Source organism: Humulus lupulus, chromosome 4 (assembly GCF_963169125.1).
Source record: "Humulus lupulus chromosome 4, drHumLupu1.1, whole genome shotgun sequence".
Classification (NCBI taxonomy): domain Eukaryota; kingdom Viridiplantae; phylum Streptophyta; class Magnoliopsida; order Rosales; family Cannabaceae; genus Humulus; species Humulus lupulus.
Genome location: NC_084796.1, coordinates 128,048,551 through 128,070,534, shown reverse-complemented (window position 1 = coordinate 128,070,534; position 21,984 = coordinate 128,048,551). Strand labels below are relative to the sequence as shown.

Here is a 21,984-nt window from a genome sequence, read left to right as displayed (position 1 = left end):
CCTTGGGGTCTCCTAGGACCACCCTCTTAGCCCTCCTAGGAGGCACTCTCCTGGATGCATTCTCCTTAGCCTCCTAGGATGCATTCTCCAATTTTTGGGTATAACACCTTTATTTTTATTGAGAAAAATATTTAGATTCTATTTAATTGTGACTTTTGAAGAAAATAAATGGTGGTTGAAAGTTTGTTTTAAAAAAAGGTTAAAACTGTTATTAAATTTGTCACATAGGGATTTTGCTACATAAAAACTAAGTCTTAAATAATTTAAATCAAAATGTATTTTTCCACACTAAAAATATATTTTTCACATCATTTATGTAACACAATGATAAAATATATCTTTAAAAGGGACATATTAAAAATAGGCATTTTAATTAAATCCAAGCTTTTTGGTTAATTATTTGTAATTTGAGATTAATTAATGGAGATGTCACATATTTTATTTTTGAGCTAAAATAAAATAATTTTATAAAATAAAATAAAGTTTTGAGAAGTTTAATCAACTTAGAAATTTATAAGAAAAATAAAGCATGTAATATGTCTATTGATTTTCAAACAATAAAAGCAAGAAATGTAGAATTATCGTTTTTGAAAACGTCTTTATTACGCAATGTTCCCACGTATGCATGTTACATGCAAATCAACTTTTACGTCCAAAATCATGATTATTATTCAACTATGTGATTTTTATAAAACAATCATGTTAGTAAAATGGATAGAACGAGCATTATTCTTTTTGGCGATAATTGCATGTTTAGTGTAACTGTTATCATGAGTGCATGGCCCATGCACACATGAGTTGTATGGAAGGGCAAAATAGTAATTTTATGAACCTAAGAAATGTTATTTTGATTATGATATAGGCTCGTTGAAAGATTGTGAAATTCTTAGCTTGGACCTGAGGTAAGGAAGTTAGATAGATTTTATGATTTTATGCTATGAATGGTAAGATTGTTGTATGAATGAATTGTTATGAATTATGAATGCCATAACGTGATGATATGTTGAATGTGATATGTGTATGGATGTTAGATACATCAAACCTGTTACGATGTCAGATACATCAAACAGATTACGATGTTAGATACATCAAACAGATTACGATGTCAGATACATCGAACGAGTTACTAAGGACATTGAGACGTAACTCCTAGGGCGGACGCGCCGAGGTTATTCAAGGACCAGTGATCTCCTGTTTACCTCATAGGGTGACATGGACAACTAGCGTTCCATGCTCATCATGTATGCTGTATGTTTGTGATATGATGATATGTCACGATTATGTTATGATATGATGATATGTTACGATTATGTTTGTGATATGATGATATGTCACGATTATGTTATGATATGATGATATGTTACGATTATGTTATGATATGATGATATGTTACGATTATATTATGATATGATGATATGTTACGATTATGTTATGATATACCATGATGTTTTAGATGAACGTTAGTGTTTGTATTTGTTGTATTCTTACTTGCTTATTTGTTTGTACTTCCTTACTGGGCTTTTAGCTCACCCCCTTACTTTCCTTCCAGGTAGCAAATAGGATTTCTCTATGGCACGCGTGGTGACGTGAGGAGTTCTTTCATCATGGGGTGTATGGCGTGGGGTAATCCTATGGACGAAAAAACGATCAACGTAGAACGCCATTTTAAATTATGTTTTGTTTTTAAGAGACTTTCCTAAATTATCAGTGGGACTCAGTTATTTATTTTTTGGTTTCTTTGAAGTTTGCATAAAAACCTATGTTTTATTTTAAAACTTGTGGCGCCAACTTGCATGGTTTTAAATAAGTCCCCCTGAGACTTTGATAATGAATGTTATTCTTTTATAAACTATGTTATGCGAATGTTTTGTAAGTATTAGTTTAGGGCGTTCTTTACAAATGGTATCAGAGACGGTCGTCCATGTTTTCCAAGGACCCCCCCCCCCCCCCCCCCCCCATACACGCTAAAGATGGGAAAATCTCACTTCACCGCGTCGTAAGTATTTGCTTATGTGTTATTGCTTGTTTCTATTTTATTTAATTCTTTTTCTATTGTTAACTATTGTAGTAAATATGCCTCCTGTGTTAAGAACAACAAAGAAACAATTGATTAAGGAGATCCGTGCAATTCCTAAAGTTGAGCTTGACGAAGACTACTACGATTGGAAGGTAGCGGTCTTAAAGACGACGAAGGAGGTTTGCGAACATATACAAAGAATGATGAATAAGAGAGGAGCCTTGCTTTGGCCCATAGAAAAATACTGGGTAATGAGTGAGGCGTTGTCAATGTACCCAGAGGCTCTTTTACAGTTAAATCAATCATGGAATAACGTTGTGATAGATGACATGGAGTTTAGCACTATGGAGTTTACGATTCGCAACTTTTTGGTAAGTTACGAGCTAGATCATCAGGAGCTGGTATTAGTAATGACGGATGATGGTGAAATAGAGGAGCGTTTAGAGTCGATATATGACGTGGAAGAAGTACTGCGTGCTATACCGCGTCCGACCCCGAGGATGGAGATTATGGCAAGTGCGCCTGACTATTACCACATTACGGAGGACATTTTCAACTATGATTCAGGGGACGAGTCCACCATCGAGGACTAGAGTCCACTTCATGATCGTCGCATGGGGATGCCAATAAATAAGATGGATCAATAATAATAATTTTTTTTCTAAAACTTTAAGGAAATATGTTTTGGATTAATTAAACACTTTTTGGGATTGTTTAATTTTGGAATATTTTTGAATGCTATGGATATTTTATGCAAATTTAATGGTGTGATGTGAATGCATGATTTACAAATATCCATCGATATGCAAGTTCCTTCCTTACAATTTTTCCTGTGATTGCCTTAGAACTTCATCATGTCAACCAGAGGAAGAGGAGGAAAGGGAAGAGGTAGAGGCAGAGGAAAGGGTGCCTCCACAAGGTCTGAAACTACGGCCATCCCTGATGTTGAACTGCCAACTGTTCAACCTGCAGCTCTAGCAGCGCCAACTGTGGACCTGGCTGTAGAGGTGGCAAGGTTAAGAGAAGAGTTGAGACTAAGAGATGAGGAGCTAGCGCAAGCTAGACAAGCACCACAGACATCTCAAACGCACCCTATACCTCAAGTACCAGTGGCACAACTACAGCCGCCAGTACCACCACCTGCACTACAACCTGTAGCCTATGGGTTTGAACCAGTATATGAACGCTTCAGGAAACAAGCCCCACCGACGTTTGAAGGGAAAGCTGATCCAATGGTGGCGGAAGATTGGCTAAGGTCTGTTGAGGCTATTTTTGATCATATGGAGTTAGATGATCGCCAAAGGGTTTCCTGCGCAGCTTATCTACTTAAGATGGATGCACGTATTTGGTGGGACGCGACTAAACAGACCCATGATCCAAATACCATGACTTGGGCGTAGTTTGTCCAGGCATTCAGTAAGAAGTATTATAGTCCAGCGGTGCTAGCAACTAAGGTTGATGAATTTATAACTCTGGTTCAAGGGAGCCTTTCGGTCACCGACTACGCACAGAAGTTCGATCGATTGGCCAAGTTTGCCCCTGAAGTGGTGCCGACTGATGCAATGTGAGTTCAGAGGTTTGTAAAGGGACTCAAACCAATAATAGCAAGGGATGTTAGGATGACCAGCGCTGAGGTGGCCAGTTATGCAGAAGTATTGGATAGAGCTCTTGAGGCTGAATATTTGGAGGATCGAATATGGAAGGATAATGCCGCTAGAAGAGAGAGCCACCGCAACAAGAACTTCCATGAGAGCAACAAGAGAAAGGCTATCGAAGGGCAGAATAGTGGGGTTGATAAAAGGCCTAGACCTCCAGTCCCGAATAGCAGCAACCACAACTCTCAGAACCATAGCAACCGCAATAACCGCTTCAATGACCGGAACCGTGGGAACCAACAGGGCAACCGAGTTGAGCATCCTACCTGCCCTAAATGCACAAGGAAACACCCAGGAGAGTGTCAGGCCGGTACCAAAAAATGCTTCAAGTGCGGCCAGGCAGGACACTTGCGGAAGAATTGCCCACAATGGAAGGCGGGACAGAATAACAATAACAATAACAATCTGGTGCCAGCAAGAGTCTTCGCCTTAACTCAGAACGAAGCGGCCAATAGCAACACCGTGGTTACAGGTCAGCTCCCTATATCTGGTACAATGTGTAGAGTGTTAATTGATTCTGGAGCAACTCATTCCTATGTTTCCATGAATGTGATTGATAGAATGAATATGCCTTGTAAGATGTTTGCACATAACTTTAGTACATTGTTGCCATCGGGAGATATGATGTTGTCAAATAAGTGGTTACCGTCAACACCTGTAACGGTAGAAGGTAGAGAGTGCCCAGCAGATCTCATAGAACTGAGTATACTGGATTATGATGTCATACTCGGCATGGATTGGTTATCCAAGCATGGGGCTACGATAGACTGTCGAAAGAAGATCGTAGAGTTCAGGCCAAAGGAAGGAGAGGTTTTCTCCTTTAAAGGTGAAGTAGCAGGCCTTCGAACACCCATAATATCTGCACTGGAAGCACGGAATATGATGCAACATGGATGTTCGGCATTCCTTGCCAGTGAAGTGGATAAGACCAAGGAGTCAGAACTAAAGCCAGAAAATGTTCACATTGTTTGTGAGTTCCCGGAGGTGTTTCCCGAGGAATTACCAGGACTACCCCCAGACAGAGAGATCGAGTTTGTAATCGAGCTTGCACCTGAAACTGCACCGATATCTAAGGCACCCTATCGAATGGCGCCAGTGGAGTTAAAGGAACTTAAGAACCAACTACAGGAGTTGTTGGACAAAGGGTTCATAAGACCTAGCCATTCGCCATGGGGAGCACCAGTCCTATTTGTGAAGAAGAAGGATGGGAGTATGAGGATGTGCATTGATTATCGAGAGCTCAATAAGGTCACCATTAAGAATAAGTATCCTTTGCCTAGGATAGACGACCTTTTTGATCAGCTACAAGGGGCTTCAGTGTTCTCGAAGATTGATCTGCGGTCTGGGTACCATCAGTTGAAGGTGAAAGAGGGAGACATACCAAAAACGGCCTTCAGAACTCATTATGGACACTACGAATTCTTAGTGATGTCCTTTGGACTCACCAACGCCCCAGCATCCTTTATGGATATGATGAATAGGGTATTTAAGGATTTCTTGGACAAGTTCGTAGTAGTGTTCATTGATGATATCCTCATTTACTCAAAGACCAAGGAGGAGCACGAAGAGCATTTGAGATTGACTCTGAACAGGTTGCGGGAACATCGGTTGTACGCCAAGTTCTCTAAATGCGAATTTTGGCTGGAACAGGTAACCTTCTTAGGGGACATAGTCTCCAAGGATGGGATTGCAGTAGACCCATCAAAGATCGAGGCCATTAGAGACTGGCCCCAACCAAAGAATGCCTCAGAAGTTCGGAGTTTAATAGGGTTGGCAGGTTATTATAGAAAGTTTGTCGAGGGTTTCTCGAAGATCGCTACCCCGTTGACCAACTTAACCTGGAAACATCAGAAGTTCGCATGGACAGAAAAATGTGAAGAGAGTTTTCAGACCATGAAGGATAAGTTGATTTCCGCGCCTATCCTTTGTGTTCCCACCGAGGGCGGAAAATTTGTGGTATACTGTGATGCGTCAAAGAACGGTTTGGGATGCGTGTTGATGCAAGAAGGGAAGGTGGTAGCTTATGCTTCCAGACAACTCAAGGATTATGAGCAGCGGTATCCCACTCATGACCTTGAATTGGCAGCTGTAGTATTCGCACTCAAGATATGGAGACATCACCTGTACGGAGATAGGTGTGAGATATACACCGACCACAAAAGTCTGAAATACTTTTTCACACAAAAGGAACTAAACATGAGGCAGCGAAGGTGGTTGGAATTAGTAAAGGATTACGATTGTGAGATTCTATACCACCCAGGCAAGGCAAACGTAGTTGCCGATGCTTTGAGCAGGCGGGGACATGGGAGTGTCTCAGCACTGCATGCGATAGAGATGCCTCTTCAGAAAGAGATCATAAATGCTAGGATTGAAATTGTGACAGGAAGTTTGGCAAACCTCACATTGCAATCCTCTTTACTAGAACAAATCCGAGAAGGACAGAAATTGGATGAAGCCTTGGTAAAACAAGAGATTTTGGTACAAGAAGGTGGCAGCAGCGATTTCACGGTGTCTAATGGTGGGTTGCTAAGATTCAAGGATAGGATTTGTGTACCTGACAATGCTGAAATTAAGGAAAGTATCATGAAAGAAGCGCACACAACGCCTTATTCCTTGCACCCAGGATCCACGAAAATGTACCAAGACCTCAAGGCACTTTATTGGTGGCATGGAATGAAGAGGGACATTGCTGAGTTTTTTGCTAGATGTTTGACATGCCAGCAAGTCAAAGCGGAACACCAGAGACCAGCAGGGTTACTTCAACTGCTCTACATTCCTGAATGGAAGTGGGAGGATATCACGATGGATTTTGTGGTAGGGTTACCTAGAACTACCAAGCAGCATGACTCAGTGTGGGTGATAGTAGATAGACTCACTAAATCTGCTCATTTTCTGCCAGTTAAGACCACATACTCGGCGGATCAATATGCTGACTTGTATGTTAGTGAAATAGTGAGACGTCATGGGGTGCCAAAGTCGATAATTTCTGATCGAGGGTCAGTTTTCACATCGAACTTTTGGAAAGGGCTACAGAGAGCTATGGGATCAAGACTGAAGTTCAGCACTGCTTTTCATCCTCAGACTGATGGCCAGTCTGAGAGGACTATACAGATATTAGAAGACATGTCGAGGTGCTGTGCATTGGACTTTTCAGAGTCTTGGAACCGATATCTGCCTCTAATGGAGTTCTCGTACAACAACAGTTACCAATCTACCATAGGGATGGCTCCCTATGAGATGCTGTATGGGTGTAAATGTAGATCTCCTTTGCACAGGGATGAAGTTGGGGAGAAACGGATTTTAGGGCCTGAAGCAGTTAGTGAGGCTAGTGAGGCAATTGAGAAGATACGCCAAAGGATGCTTACTGCGCAGAGTAGGCAAAAGAGCTACGCTGACCTCAAGAGAAGGGACATCGAGTTTGCTGTAGGCGAGTTTGTTTTCTTGAAAATCTCGCCGATGAAAGGTGTGATGCGTTTTGGAAAGAAAGGGAAGTTAAGCCCTAGATATATCGGTCCATTTGAGATATTGGACAGGATAGGGCAAGTTGCGTACCGTTTGGCACTACCCCCAGCATTAGCTGAAACGCATAACGTCTTTCACATCTCGATGTTGCGTAAGTATGTGTCAGATCCCTCTCATGTGTTGAGTTACGAGCCGTTACAGCTGAAGCAGGACTTGAGTTATGATGAATAGCCTGAGCGCATTATAGAAAAGGGAATCAAGGAACTGAGATCCAAAAGGATTCCACTAGTCAAGGTCTTGTGGAAGAATAGTACGGAACGAGAAGCAACATGGGAGTTGGAGGATGACATGAAAGCAAGATACCCTGAGTTATTTGGTAAGAAAGAATTTTGGGACGAAATTCCTTTTCAGGAGGGTATATTGTAGTGCACTAAATTTTTTTTTTAGATTATTAAAATTTTTGTGATTTATTTTATTTAAATGTTAAGTGTGATGAATTGTTTTATTTAAGTGTTGTTATTTTTATTTGGATAATTATTTGATTTATTTGATTGTTTATTACTTTATTTAATTGTTAGAATTGTTTGGTTAATTAATTTAATAAATGAATAATTGTGTAACATGTTTATTTTACTATTAGTGTTACATTTTAATTACGTGTGACAATTGAGGTAATTATGTGAGCTATGGTGGAATGCACTAAGGTGCATGATAGATAGTAATGCACCCTAGTGATTTAGTGTGTGCTAGTGCATGGTAGCACGGTGCACATGTGTAGATTTTCTACACATTTTATATTTCCTTATTTTAGATTTTATTTGAGTTAATTTATTTATTTATAAAAAAAAAAAAGGAAGAAAAGAAAGGGAAGAAGAGTGTTTGGGCGTGTGACCTAGTGGGAAAGGAATGATTTCTTTTAAGTAATAAAAATCAAAAATTGAAGACAATAGTTATTTTGGAGATAGGCATGATCATTTTTATTCGTAAAGAACGCCCTAAACTAATACTTACAAAACATTCGCATAACATAGTTTATAAAAGAATAACATTCATTATCAAAGTCTCAGGGGGACTTATTTAAAACCATGCAAGTTGGCGCCACAAGTTTTAAAATAAAACATAGGTTCTTATGCAAAGTTCAAAGAAACCAAAAATTAAATAACTGAGTCCCACTGATAATTTAGGAAAGTCTCTTAAAAACAAAACATAATTTAAAATGGCGTTCTGCGTTGATCATTTATTCGTCCATAGGATTACCCCACGCCATACACCCCATGATGAAAGAACTCCTCACGTCACCACGCGTGCCATAGAGAAATCCTATTTGCTACCTGGAAGGAAAGTAAGGGGGTGAGCTAAAAGCCCAGTAAGGAAGTACAAACAAATAAGCAAGTAAGAATACAACAAATACAAACACTAACGTTCATCTAAAACATCATGGTATATCATAACATAATCGTAACATATCATCATATCATAATATAATCGTAACATATCATCATATCATAACATAATCGTAATATATCATCATATCATAACATAATCGTGACATATCATCATATCACAAACATAATCGTAACATATCATCATATCATAACATAATCGTGACATATCATCATATCACAAACATACAGCATACATGATGAGCATGGAACGCTAGTTGTCCATGTCACCCTATGAGGTAAACAGGAGATCACTGGTCCTTGAATAACCTCGGCGCGTCCGCCCTAGGAGTTACGTCTCAATGTCCTTAGTAACTCGTTCGATGTATCTGACATCGTAATCTGTTTGATGTATCTAACATCGTAATCTGTTTGATGTATCTGACATCGTAACTGGTTTGATCTATCTAACATCCATACACATATCACATTCAACATATCATCATGTTATGGCATTCATAATTCATAACAATTCATTCATACAACAATCTTAGAATGGTAAGATTGTTGTATGAATGAATTGTTATGAATTATGAATGCCATAACGTGATGATATGTTGAATGTGATATGTGTATGGATGTTAGATACATCAAACCAGTTACGATGTCAGATACATCAAACAGATTACGATGTTAGATACATCAAACAGATTACGATGTCAGATACATCGAACGAGTTACTAAGGACATTGAGACGTAACTCCTAGGGCGGACACGCCGAGGTTATTCAAGGACCAGTGATCTCCTGCTTACCTCATAGGGTGACATGGACAACTAGCGTTCCATGCTCATCATGTATGCTGTATGTTTGTGATATGATGATATGTCACGATTATGTTATGATATGATGATATGTTACGATTATGTTTGTGATATGATGATATGTCACGATTATGTTATGATATGATGATATGTTACGATTATGTTTGTGATATGATGATATGTCACAATTATGTTATGATATGATGATATGTTACGATTATGTTATGATATGATGATATGTTACGATTATATTATGATATGATGATATGTTACGATTATGTTATGATATACCATGATGTTTTAGATGAACGTTAGTGTTTGTATTTGTTGTATTCTTACTTGCTTATTTGTTTGTACTTCCTTACTGGGCTTTTAGCTCACCCCCTTACTTTCCTTCTAGGTAGCAAATAGGATTTCTCTATGGCACGCATGGTGACGTGAGGAGTTCTTTCATCATGGGGTGTATGGCGTGGGGTAATCCTATGGACGAAAAAACGATCAACGTAGAACGCCATTTTAAATTATGTTTTGTTTTTAAGAGACTTTCCTAAATTATCAGTGGGACTCAGTTATTTAATTTTTGGTTTCTTTGAACTTTGCATAAAAACCTATGTTTTATTTTAAAACTTGTGGCGCCAACTTGCATGGTTTTAAATAAGTCCCCCTGAGACTTTGATAATGAATGTTATTCTTTTATAAACTATGTTATGCGAATGTTTTGTAAGTATTAGTTTAGGGCGTTCTTTACAGATATAATTGTTATTACCTAAGAAAGATCTATCACATTACAAAAAATCTTATGCAAAGAATAACATCTATTTACTTTTGGAAGATCATGAACTATTTTTATTATATGTAATAAAAATGGTAACTAAAAACTATTATATGATTCTTTACAACTCTCTCGAAAGTGCATTCTTAATTCCTTTTATGGATATGCCATGAGTAAGTGAGTTTTAGCGATTTTCTTTGTTTCCCAACTACACAATATATATACTTTTTGCTATTCATTTTCTTGGTCTTATAGAAGTGCAAGATGGTACTTCATTGATTATGCAACATAGAGCATTAAGCTCTTCCTGACTCCAATCTGCAGAATACTTTGCATTCAGCAGCAGAAACTCAGATTCTTTCAGCTCTTTATCAGGCAATCTGACCTTATCAACCCAAAGTAAAGGCTTTTAAATTGGCAAGAATTATTTTATCTTCAGCATCTCTCAAATTGGATTTTAGTTTGTTTGTCTATGTAACAAGCAAGTCATTAAAATTTGCATTGCTGCTTTCCAGCTTTGATCTCAGCCGAGTAGCTGAACTTTTTAAACTTACCTGGAGTGTCTGCAATTGACCCAACAACTCTTTTGAAATTCCCACTGAAACCACAGCCATATTATCCACCACAAACAATTTTTCCCGAACATCTTCTGTTTCATCTCCCATGTAGTATACTTGTTCTTCTGATGGGACCAGCCTTTGCTTTAGCACTTCTTCAACTTGTCTTATTTCTGTCATTTTCTTTTTTAAATCCATTTCTCTTGCCAAAATTATTTCCAGCATCCTCAAAAATATGTCTTTGTTGTTCAGCACATTGAATCCTAATTTTAAGAACAATGTTGTAAATTATGAAAGTATTAGTTTAAATTTTTAGCCATTGAATGTTTGAGGTTTAAATTTTGTTGTAAAATAACATTATTATCTTCATCTTCACGATAAAACATCTTTTGAATTACTTTGATTCTTCTTATTGAGTCACAAATATTATTGACACTTAGTTTTACAAAAATTGTGTTTGCCTTGAGATGAGTGAAGTTAAGGCAAAAAGTATATTGAATTGATTTTTTTTTTTTAATTTCTATCCAAGATAAAGCAATAAGCTCTCATGGTTGTGTTATTTTTTATTTCAGGAAATGGATAAGATAATGTTATTTGTAGTTTTTAACGGAAGATGGAATGCAAACAACAAATACATTGATCATGAAGTGAAAATATTGATGGTGGAAAAGGATATCAAGTATGTGGAATTGGTAATAAAGATATACAAAGAGCTCAGATTGAATGAAAGATTGATTTCAGCAAACTTGATTTTTGATGCAAATATGGATACAAGCAAAGGAATGAAGATAGAAAGTGATGAAAATTTACAAGTTTATCTAAACTTGAACAAGACTGTGGAAGAGTTGAAAAAATGTCCTCTCATCGTTGAAGTAGAACAGAGAAATCAAACCATTTCTTTGCCAAGAGAAGCTAGCATTCCATCTACTTTAGCAAGAAATGCAACAAGTCACAGTTTGACTCTCACAGACCCCAATACGAATACTGCAAGCACTAGCAAGATGAAGAGCGCCTCAACACAAGAATCCAACAAAGTTACAGAACACGGGCAAGAAGCTCAATCACCTCTGCATGTGTTGCCGAATATGGAGATTGAAGACATAAGACTCAATTATGTTTTCAAGAATAAGACTGATCTAAAACATACACTTGCGAAAATAGCCATCAAGAAACACTTTCAGTACAGAATTCAAAAATCATGTTCAGAAGCATTTTGGGCAAAATGCATAGATGAGAATTGTGGCTGGTATGTACGTGCAAGAAGCTCAAAAGTATCAGACTACTTTCGAGTTATCAAATACCATAAACACCACACATGCTCCTTAAATCACAGAAATTTTGAAAATAGACAAGCAAGTGCAAAAGTCATCAGTAGTTACTTCAAAGAGAAGTTTCGTGACCCAGGATCAACCTATCGACCAAGGAAAATAATAAGAGACATGAGAGATGAACATGGGGTAGGTGTAACATACAATAAAGCCTGGAGAGCAAAAACACTTGCAGCTGATGATGTTAGAGGGTCAAATGAGGAAAGTTATGCATTGTTGCCTTCATATTTGTATATGCTACAGTTGGCCAACCCAGGAACTATCACAATAGTATGTAAAGATGAAGAAAACAGGTATGAATAATATTTATGATTTGCATTCCTATATTAAAGGCTTTACTGATTACAATCCATATCTTACATCTCTAGGAATTGGTTGTTTTTTTATTTAAATTTTACAGGTTTAAATACATGTTTATTGCTTTTGGGGCTTCATTAGATGGATGGAAGCAATGTATACCAGTTATAGTGGTAGATGGAACATTTTTAAAGACAAAATGTGGAGGTACACTGTATGCAGCTTGTGTTAAAGATGGAAACAATCAAATTTTTCCGCTCGCCTTTGGAATTGGGGATTCAGAAAATGACAATGCATGGATATGGTTCTTTACAAGACTAAAAGAAGCAATAGGTGAACGAGAAAACTTGTGCATAGTATCTGACAGGCATAAAAGCATCAAAAATGCAGTTGAACAAGTGTATCCTGGTGTATATCATGGAGTTTGTCTTTATCATTTGAAGCAAAATCTAAGGACTAAGTTTAGGGGATTACATGTGCATGCCATATTTGAAACTGCTTCAAGAGCGTACTCAGCTCAAGAATATTATTCTGCCATGGTTGAATTACAGAAAATTAGCCCTGAAATGACCACTTATCTTTTGGAAGCAAAACCAGAAAAATGGGCTCGGCCATTCTTTCCAACGAAGAGGTATAACATTCTTACAAGTAACATTGCCGAATCTATAAATGCAGCAATTGTGCATGCGAGAGAATTGCCTATAACATCGTTAATAGAAGCTATAAGAGAGATGCTTCAAAGATGGTTTTCAACAAGAAAAGAAGCAGCAATCAACCAATTTGTTGAGGTGACAAAATGGGCAAATGATGAAATAGAGATCAAACTTGATGTGGCATTTCGAATGAAGGTATGTTATTAAAGTTACATTTATTTTCTTTTTGTTTGGATTTTAAATTTATTGCTTAATAATTGTATTGTTTCACAGGTAGATGCAATTGATGCAATGAAATCTAGTGTCACATATGGTGATCGAGTGTTTGTTGTCGACTTGGAACAACATATGTGCACATGTAATGAATTTCAACTAGAGGGAATTCCATGGGCACATGCTATTGCAACAATTGAAAGCAAGTACTTGGACAAGTACAAATTTTGCTCAAATTGGTATAAAAATTCTGTTTTGAAAGAGACACATGCAGGATCAATTAATCCTCTTCCAGATAAAGATGATTGGAGTGTCCCAGATGAAATTATAGGAGATAGCATGAAAGCTCCAAAATTCAAAGTAAAACAAGGACGTCCCAAGAAAAAAAGAATTCCATCAACAGGAGAATTTCCCAAGCATGTTCGAACAGTCAAGTGCGGAAATTGCGGAATATTGGGGCATAATAGAAAGAATTGTAAAAACCAACCAATTCTAAAAGAAGGATAACATTGAGTTGTGAATTGCATACATATCATGATCATTGAGATTGATTATTGTCCTTGAGTACAGTGCATTATGCATGAAAGCAAGAACTGTTGTTATCTGTTGCAGTCTAAAGACCATAAAGATGCAATCTTATACATATTTGTTGCGTTGTGGACTTGTGGATAAGAATGTTTATACATTTATTAAAGTACATTTGCTTTTTATTATATTATTATCTATTTAATTTATGAAAAATAGGAATTGATATTAGTGAGAGATGAATTTGACAGAAAAAAGTTATAAAAGATGATAGATTATCATCTTTAAATTATGACAAATTTATCAGTTAATCTTATTTATTTAAGGCTTGCGGTTTAAATTTCTAGGCAAGGTGTTTAAATTTAAAACATAGGGGTTTAAATTTTAAGCTTAGGGGTTTAAATTTAAAACATAGTTGGTTAAATAGAGTTGGATTATAAATAGAGCTTAATGGATAAAAATTTGATACCATTAAGCCTTGTGGTTCAAAATTTGATTCCATTTAGCCATGTGGTTCAAAATTTGAAGCCATTTGCATTGTGCTTTAAAGTTTTATGAAAGTGGTTTAAATTTAAAGCTTAGTGGTTTAAATTCTTAGGCAAGTGGTTTAAATTTAAAGCTTAACAGTTTAAATTTAAAACTTTGTTGTTTAAAGATACTTGGATTATAAACCCTTTAGGCAAGTGCCATTTTCCCCGCCGCGGCGCACAGAACCTTTAGACATTAGAGCCGCGGCGCTCAGAATGAAAAAAAAAATAGCAATTATTTGTCACTGGGCGCCGCGGCTCTAATTGATATGGGCCGCGGCGCCCAGTCACACCTAAAAATAAAATATATAATTTTTTTTTTTTTTTGCCACTAACAACTTCTGGTCTAAAATTTTTGACGAATAAAGAAATTAGGTTTAAATTTAAAGGTTTGGGTTTTAAAATTAAAGTTTAGTGGTTTAAATTTAAAAATAATTGGTTAAATATAGTTTGATTATAAGTAGAGCTTAATAGATAAAAATTTGATACCATTTAGCCTTGGGGTTTAAAGTTTAAGGCAAGTGGTTTCAATTTAAACTTTAGTGGTTTAAATTTAAAGCTTAGTCGTTTAAATTTAAAACATTGAGGGTAAAAGAGACTTGGATTATAAATAGAGCTGAATGGATAAAAATACATAAATTTTGGATCAAAATTTTATAATATTTATCCTTGGGGTTCAAAATTTGATGTCATTTAGCTTAGGGGTTCAAAATTTATAAATTGTGGTTCAAAATTTGATTCCATTTAGAGTTGTGGTTCAAAATTTGATGCCTTTTTTATTGTGGTTTAAAGTTTTATGAAAGTGGTTTAAATTTAAACCTTAGCGGTTTAACTTTAAAACATAGGGGTTTAAATTTTAAGCTTAGGGGTTTAAATTTAAAACATAGTTTGTTAAATAGAGTTGGATTATAAATAGAGCTTAATGGATAAAAATTTGATGCCATTTAGCCTTGTGGTTCAAAATTTAATTCCATTTAGCCATGTGGTTCAAAATTTGAAGCCATTTGCATTGTGGTTTAAAGTTTTATGAAAGTGGTTTACATTTAAAGCTTAGTGGTTTAAATTTAAAGCTTAGTGGTTTAAATTCATAGGTAAGGGATTTAAATTTAAAGCTTAACGGTTTAAATTTAAAACTTAGTTGTTTAAAGACACTTGGATTATAAAAATAGCTTAATGGATAAAACTTTTAATTTTGAGATCAAAATTAGATACCATTTACCCTAGTTGTTCAATATTTGATGCCATTTGGTTTGAGGTTTACATTCTTAGGTAAGTGGTTTAACTTTAAAGCAAAACGGTTTAAAATTAAAGCTTAGTGGTTTAAATAGACTTGGATTATAAATAGAGCTTAATAGATAAATTTTTTAAAATCACGATTCAAATTTGGTGCCATTTTCCCCGCCGCGGCGCACAGAACCTTTAGACATTAGAGCCGCGGTGCTCAGAATGAAACTAAAAATAGCAATTATTTGTCACTGGGCGCCGCGGCTCTAATTGATATGGGCCGTGGCGCGCAGTCACACCTAAAAAATATATATATAATTTTTTTTTTTTTTGCCACTAACAACTTCTGGTCTAAAATTTTTGACGAATAAAGAAATTAGGTTTAAATTTAAAAATAAATTGTTAAATAGAGTTTGATTATAAGAAGAGCTTAATAGATAAAATTTTGATACCGTTTAGCCTTGGGGTTTAAAGTTTAAGGCAAGTGGTTTAAATTTAAACTTTAGTGGTTTAAATTTAAAGCTTAGAGGTTTAAATTTAAAACATTGAGGGTAAAAGAGACTTGGATTATAAATAGAGCTGAATGGATAAAAATACATAAATTTTGGATCAAAATTTTATAATATTTATCCTTGGGGTTCAAAATTTGATGTCATTTAGCTTAGGGGTTCAAAATTTATAAATTGTGGTTCAAAATTTGATTCCATTTAGAGTTGTGGTTCAAAATTTGATGCCTTTTTTATTGTGGTTTAAAGTTTTATGAAAGTGGTTTAAATTTAAACCTTAGCGGTTTAACTTTAAAACATAGGGGTTTAAATTTTAAGCTTAGGGGTTTAAATTTAAAACATAGTTTGTTAAATAGAGTTGGATTATAAATAGAGCTTAATGGATAAAAATTTGATGCCATTTAGCCTTGTGGTTCAAAATTTAATTCCATTTAGCCATGTGGTTCAAAATTTGAAGCCATTTGCATTGTGGTTTAAAGTTTTATGAAAGTGGTTTACATTTAAAGCTTAGTGGTTTAAATTTAAAGCTTAGTGGTTTAAATTCATAGGTAAGGGATTTAAATTTAAAGCTTAACGGTTTAAATTTAAAACTTAGTTGTTTAAAGACACTTGGATTATAAAAATAGCTTAATGGATAAAACTTTTAATTTTGAGATCAAAATTAGATACCATTTACCCTAGTTGTTCAATATTTGATGCCATTTGGTTTGAGGTTTACATTCTTAGGTAAGTGGTTTAACTTTAAAGCAAAACGGTTTAAAATTAAAGCTTAGTGGTTTAAATAGACTTGGATTATAAATAGAGCTTAATGGATAAATTTTTTAAAATCGCGATTCAAATTTGGTGCCATTTTCCCTGCCGCGGCGCACAGAACCTTTAGACATTAGAGCCGCGGTGCTCAGAATGAAACTAAAAATAGCAATTATTTGTCACTGGGCGCCGCGGCTCTAATTGATATGGGCCGTGGCGCGCAGTCACACCTAAAACATATATATATAATTTTTTTTTTTTTTTTGCCACTAACAACTTCTGGTCTAAAATTTTTGACGAATAAAGAAATTAGGTTTAAATTTAAAAATAAATTGTTAAATAGAGTTTGATTATAAGAAGAGCTTAATAGATAAAATTTTGATACCGTTTAGCCTTGGGGTTTAAAGTGTAAGGCAAGTGGTTTAAATTTAAACTTTAGTGGTTTAAATTTAAAGCTTAGTCGTTTAAATTTAAAACATTGAGGGTAAAAGAGACTTGGATTATAAATAGAGCTGAATGGATAAAAATACATAAATTTTGGATCAAAATTTTATAATATTTATCCTTGGGGTTCAAAATTTGATGTCATTTAGCTTAGGGGTTCAAAATTTATAAATTGTGGTTCAAAATTTGATTCCATTTAGAGTTGTGGTTCAAAATTTGATGCCTTTTTTATTGTGGTTTAAAGTTTTATGAAAGTGGTTTAAATTTAAACCTTAGCGGTTTAACTTTAAAACATAGGGGTTTAAATTTTAAGCTTAGGGGTTTAAATTTAAAACATAGTTTGTTAAATAGAGTTGGATTATAAATAGAGCTTAATGGATAAAAATTTGATACCATTTAGCCTTGTGGTTCAAAATTTAATTCCATTTAGCCATGTGGTTCAAAATTTGAAGCCATTTGCATTGTGGTTTAAAGTTTTATGAAAGTGGTTTACATTTAAAGCTTAGTGGTTTAAATTTAAAGCTTAGTGGTTTAAATTCATAGGTAAGGGATTTAAATTTAAAGCTTAACGGTTTAAATTTAAAACTTAGTTGTTTAAAGACACTTGGATTATAAAAATAGCTTAATGGATAAAACTTTTAATGTTGAGATCAAAATTAGATACCATTTACCCTAGTTGTTCAATATTTGATGCCATTTGGTTTGAGGTTTACATTCTTAGGTAAGTGGTTTAACTTTAAAGCAAAACGGTTTAAAATTAAAGCTTAGTGGTTTAAATAGACTTGTATTATAAATAGAGCTTAATGGATAAATTTTTTAAAATCGCGATTAAAGAGGTTTAATTTTAAAGTGTAGTGTTTTAAATTTAAAGCTTAGTGGTTTAAAGAGACTTGGAATATAAATATAGCTTAATGGATAAAAATTTATAAATTATGGTTCAAAATTTGATTCCATTTAGCCATGTGTTCAAAATTTGATGCCATATGGTATGGGGTTTAAATTTTTAAATAAGAGGTTTAATTTTAAAGTTTAGGGGTTTAAAGTTAAAGCTTATTGGATTAAATTTAAAACATTGTGGTTTAAAGATACTTCGATTATAAATATATCTTAATGGATATAACTTTATAAATTATGAATCAAAATTTGAATCCATTTAGCATTGTGGTTCAAAATTTAAAACATTGTGGTTTAAAGAGACTTGATTTATAAGTAGAGCTTAACAGATAAAAATTTATATTTTATTTTTCAAAACTTGATGCCATTTAGCATTGTGGTTCAAAATTTGATGTCATTTAGTCTTGTGGTTCAAAGTTTGATGCCATTTAGATTGTTGTTTAAAATTATAGGAAAGTGGTTTAAATTTAAAGGTCAGGAGTTTACAATGTTTCTTGTTCAAGAAAAATAATTGCTATTTAAATTTTTAGACAAACGGTTTACATTTAAAGGTTAGAGGTTTAAATATAAAACTTAGTAGTTTAAATTTAAAACATTGTGGTTTAAAGAGACTTGAATTATAACTCATATGGTAAAGATTAGTACCACTTGGGAAGTAATTCTCATTGCGAAACTCATATGGTAAGTTTATGATATCAAGCACAAAAACTCAGAGTTCCACAACTCTTGATTTCAAGGGTCAGTGAGCATTAAAAACATTCTTAAAACAAAAAGTATTGAGAATCATATTTTGTTGTTGTGATCATACATGACACAAGTTCTCTGCTGGAGTTTCATGACCGTGCTTCCTCTTGTACCCATGATCCCAAAATTCTAAGGCCATCTTCCTTCTCATATCAACAACATTGTTTGGACCAATTTTGAATGGAGACATCCCCATCATTAACAACTCAGCCATTTTTATCACGTAAATACCACAATCAAACCTGCAAATTGGTAAAAACAAAATTCAACAGAAAAAATTGAGGAGAAAAGAAAAATTCAGCATACAAAGTAATTGAATCTTAACAAACTCACGTGTTATTCTGAAAAGGAGTTTCAACCCATGAGAACCTAAAATCCTCGCACATAGGTGCATAATGTTTACGTTTTTCATGGAAGCCCAAATAATCCAAAATGAATGGAAGAATTCTGCAATATTTCTTCACGTGTGTTTCAACATCTTCGTCATTGGGACTATTAAATGAGTCATAGATATAGATAATCTTTTTATCTATATGTAAAACTCCTAAGATCCAATGATCTAAATAAATCCCCCTTCCTTGTGGAATAAGAAATGGCATGAAAACAAAGTCAACTTCAAACCATGACTTTCCAAATTTCAATATTTTTCCCAAAATGAAATCAATAATTGCCTTCATTTTGGGACATGGATGCTTTATCCTTTTATGTTGATTATTTTTTTTTACATCTGAAATCATCTTCCTTAAATGAGCTTCATCACAACTAATTAGGGTCATGTAGTGATCAAAAACACAACTTGTTGTAGTACATTTCCGAAATGAAGGATAACAAATATGAGACAATGCCTTCTTTCGCAAATAGTAAAAAGATATATCAATATGCTGCAAAAAAAAAATATAAAAAAAACATAAAATATATAATCCAATTATAACATAACAAAATTGAAAATGAAAACAATCTAAAGTATGCACAATATAATAATAAATGCTAGATAGTATAAAATCTTACATCGTTATTGATGAGACCTTCTGCATCACACAAATCAAAGAACCACTTTTTGTTGTCAATTTCTATTCCTCCCAATGATAAAGGTGATTTTAATTTGGCATGAAATACAGCATATGGAGATGATTTACTTCTACAAAATCAACAAACATTTATAAAAAGATATATATAAAATAATAAAAAAAATTGAAAAGAAAACACAAAGACAATTCATTTTCCTTTTCTTATTCATACCATGAGTGTACCACTCCAAGAAGAACAAAATTGCTTCTGGAACAGGCATAACTTCATATTCACTCTCAAATGGAAATCTGCCTAAGAAATGACAAGTATTATTTGCTTCTGTAGAGTTCACAGAAGAACAAAGCAATTCACTTGGTTCCACAATAGTTGTCATGGATGGTGGGGAAGCCATGATTGCACTTGAATCATCATGATCACTTTTCATTTGCTTCACTTCTTTTGCTTCTTTTTGTTATTCTGTTCCTCTAAAGTTCTTTGCAATATTTTCTTTCTTTTGATAGAATTTTTCATTGACAACCTACATATCAAAAAAATCAGCAACTACAATTAAAAAAAAAAAAATTAATACATGTTTATGCAAGTATCATCAAATTCAAAGTTTATACTTGTGGGGCACTTTTTACAATTGACAAAGAAGGAGGAATGCATTTTGGATTGCTAGGAACAATCTCGCCAGTTGATCTCAACAGTGTAGAAGGTTTTTTTATTTTCTCTAAAATTTTAGAAATATTTGGTGGTTGCTTGCCATGTATGCTCCTCTTATTATAATTTTCTCTTTGTTCAATAGGGGCATTGCTTTCAAAATTCATGCATTCCTACAAATAATAAAAGATGAAAGTTAAGAACATGATAATTAAATGAAAATTAACACAAAACTTTATTGAAAAATAAATAATATTTTAAATTTTTACCTTTGGTTGAGGAACACATTCAGGACTACTTAGAAGTATTTCACCACTTAACAAATCATTTATGCATGCTTGCAAATCCTCTTGAGCAGATAACTTTCTAGTTTTCTCTGAAACTTTGGAATCTTGCACATATTTCAAACGTTTTTTGCTTCTCTCTTTCACTTGTTCTCCTTCTTCATGTATGCATTTCTTTAAATCATTTTGTTTCACAAATTTCTTAATTAGTTGTTCATAATCTTCTATTTGTTTCTTCATGGCATCTGTATCTTTCGTTCTCTCATCAATTTGTGCCATGCATATATTAATCTGACCAATTCCACTTTTAATTTCAACAATATCTTTTTTTATTTCAATGATCTCCTCTTTGAGCTCCTAGGAAAAAAATCATAGGTGATAGAACAAATTAGAAAAAAAAAAAATACTAAAATATAAACCGCAAGTCCTAAACAAAAATGAAAAAAAAAAGAACATACATTATTAAAATTATGAAAAAATAGTAGATAATATAAATATACCTTCAATATTGAAATAATTTCTTCATCAATTGAGCTACTTTTTGTCTTGTTACTCATCATTGAGGGGGGATTGTTTGTGTTGACTGCGTTTTTAGCCAACGACGTGAGAACGTCAAATACGACGAACCTTCAAGAGAATGTAAACGACAACAGATGGTATAAACAAGAAAAGTAAATAACACAGAATTTTTATAGTGGTTCAGCCCCGATTGTCGGTAATAGCCTAATCCACTTAGAGTTGTGATTTATAAATCTATACTCAAGATCAGATGGACTATGCCAACTGAGTTTCTTCAGTATAAATTGTGAAAATACAAGAATTCTCTCTAATTTCAGCACTTTCTCTCTCTAGAATAGACAGACCCAATTTTATCTCTCTAGAAAGAATAAGCAGAAGGGACCCCTCTCTCATCTCATAAGCTCTCTATTTATAGAGATGGGATCCTCAACTGATATCCCCTTATAATAGGGATATTTTACTATATTTATTATATTTATATTACAAATAAACATTCGACATTCAAAATGTAACAAACTCCCCATTTGTGGGAAGAACGAGAGATTCCCGCGCATGTTGTTGAAGTTGTATCTGACTTAGTCTCCTCTAGCTAGTTGGTCCACCTCCTACTCGCTACCCATGCAAGGGCTGGTTGAACGTGCATGGTGGTAGGAGATGCACATCTCTCCTCTAACATGCACTCTCCTCTAGCATGCCATGTTCCTCCTTGAACCAATCTCCTTGGCTTCTCCTCGGACT

The 21,984-nt window shown here is 34.6% G+C and overlaps 1 protein-coding gene across 1 annotated transcript; it reads left to right on the top strand.

Moving 5' to 3' along the window:
- The first annotated feature begins 11,242 nt into the window (after window positions 1–11,242).
- Window positions 11,243–13,665, top strand: LOC133832537 (uncharacterized). The gene is made up of 3 exons (XM_062262867.1): window positions 11,243–12,288; window positions 12,396–13,140; window positions 13,219–13,665. The coding sequence occupies exons 1-3, from the start codon at window positions 11,243–11,245 to the stop codon at window positions 13,663–13,665; spliced, it is 2,238 nt and encodes a 745-aa protein (XP_062118851.1).
- The last annotated feature ends 8,319 nt before the right edge of the window (window positions 13,666–21,984 follow it).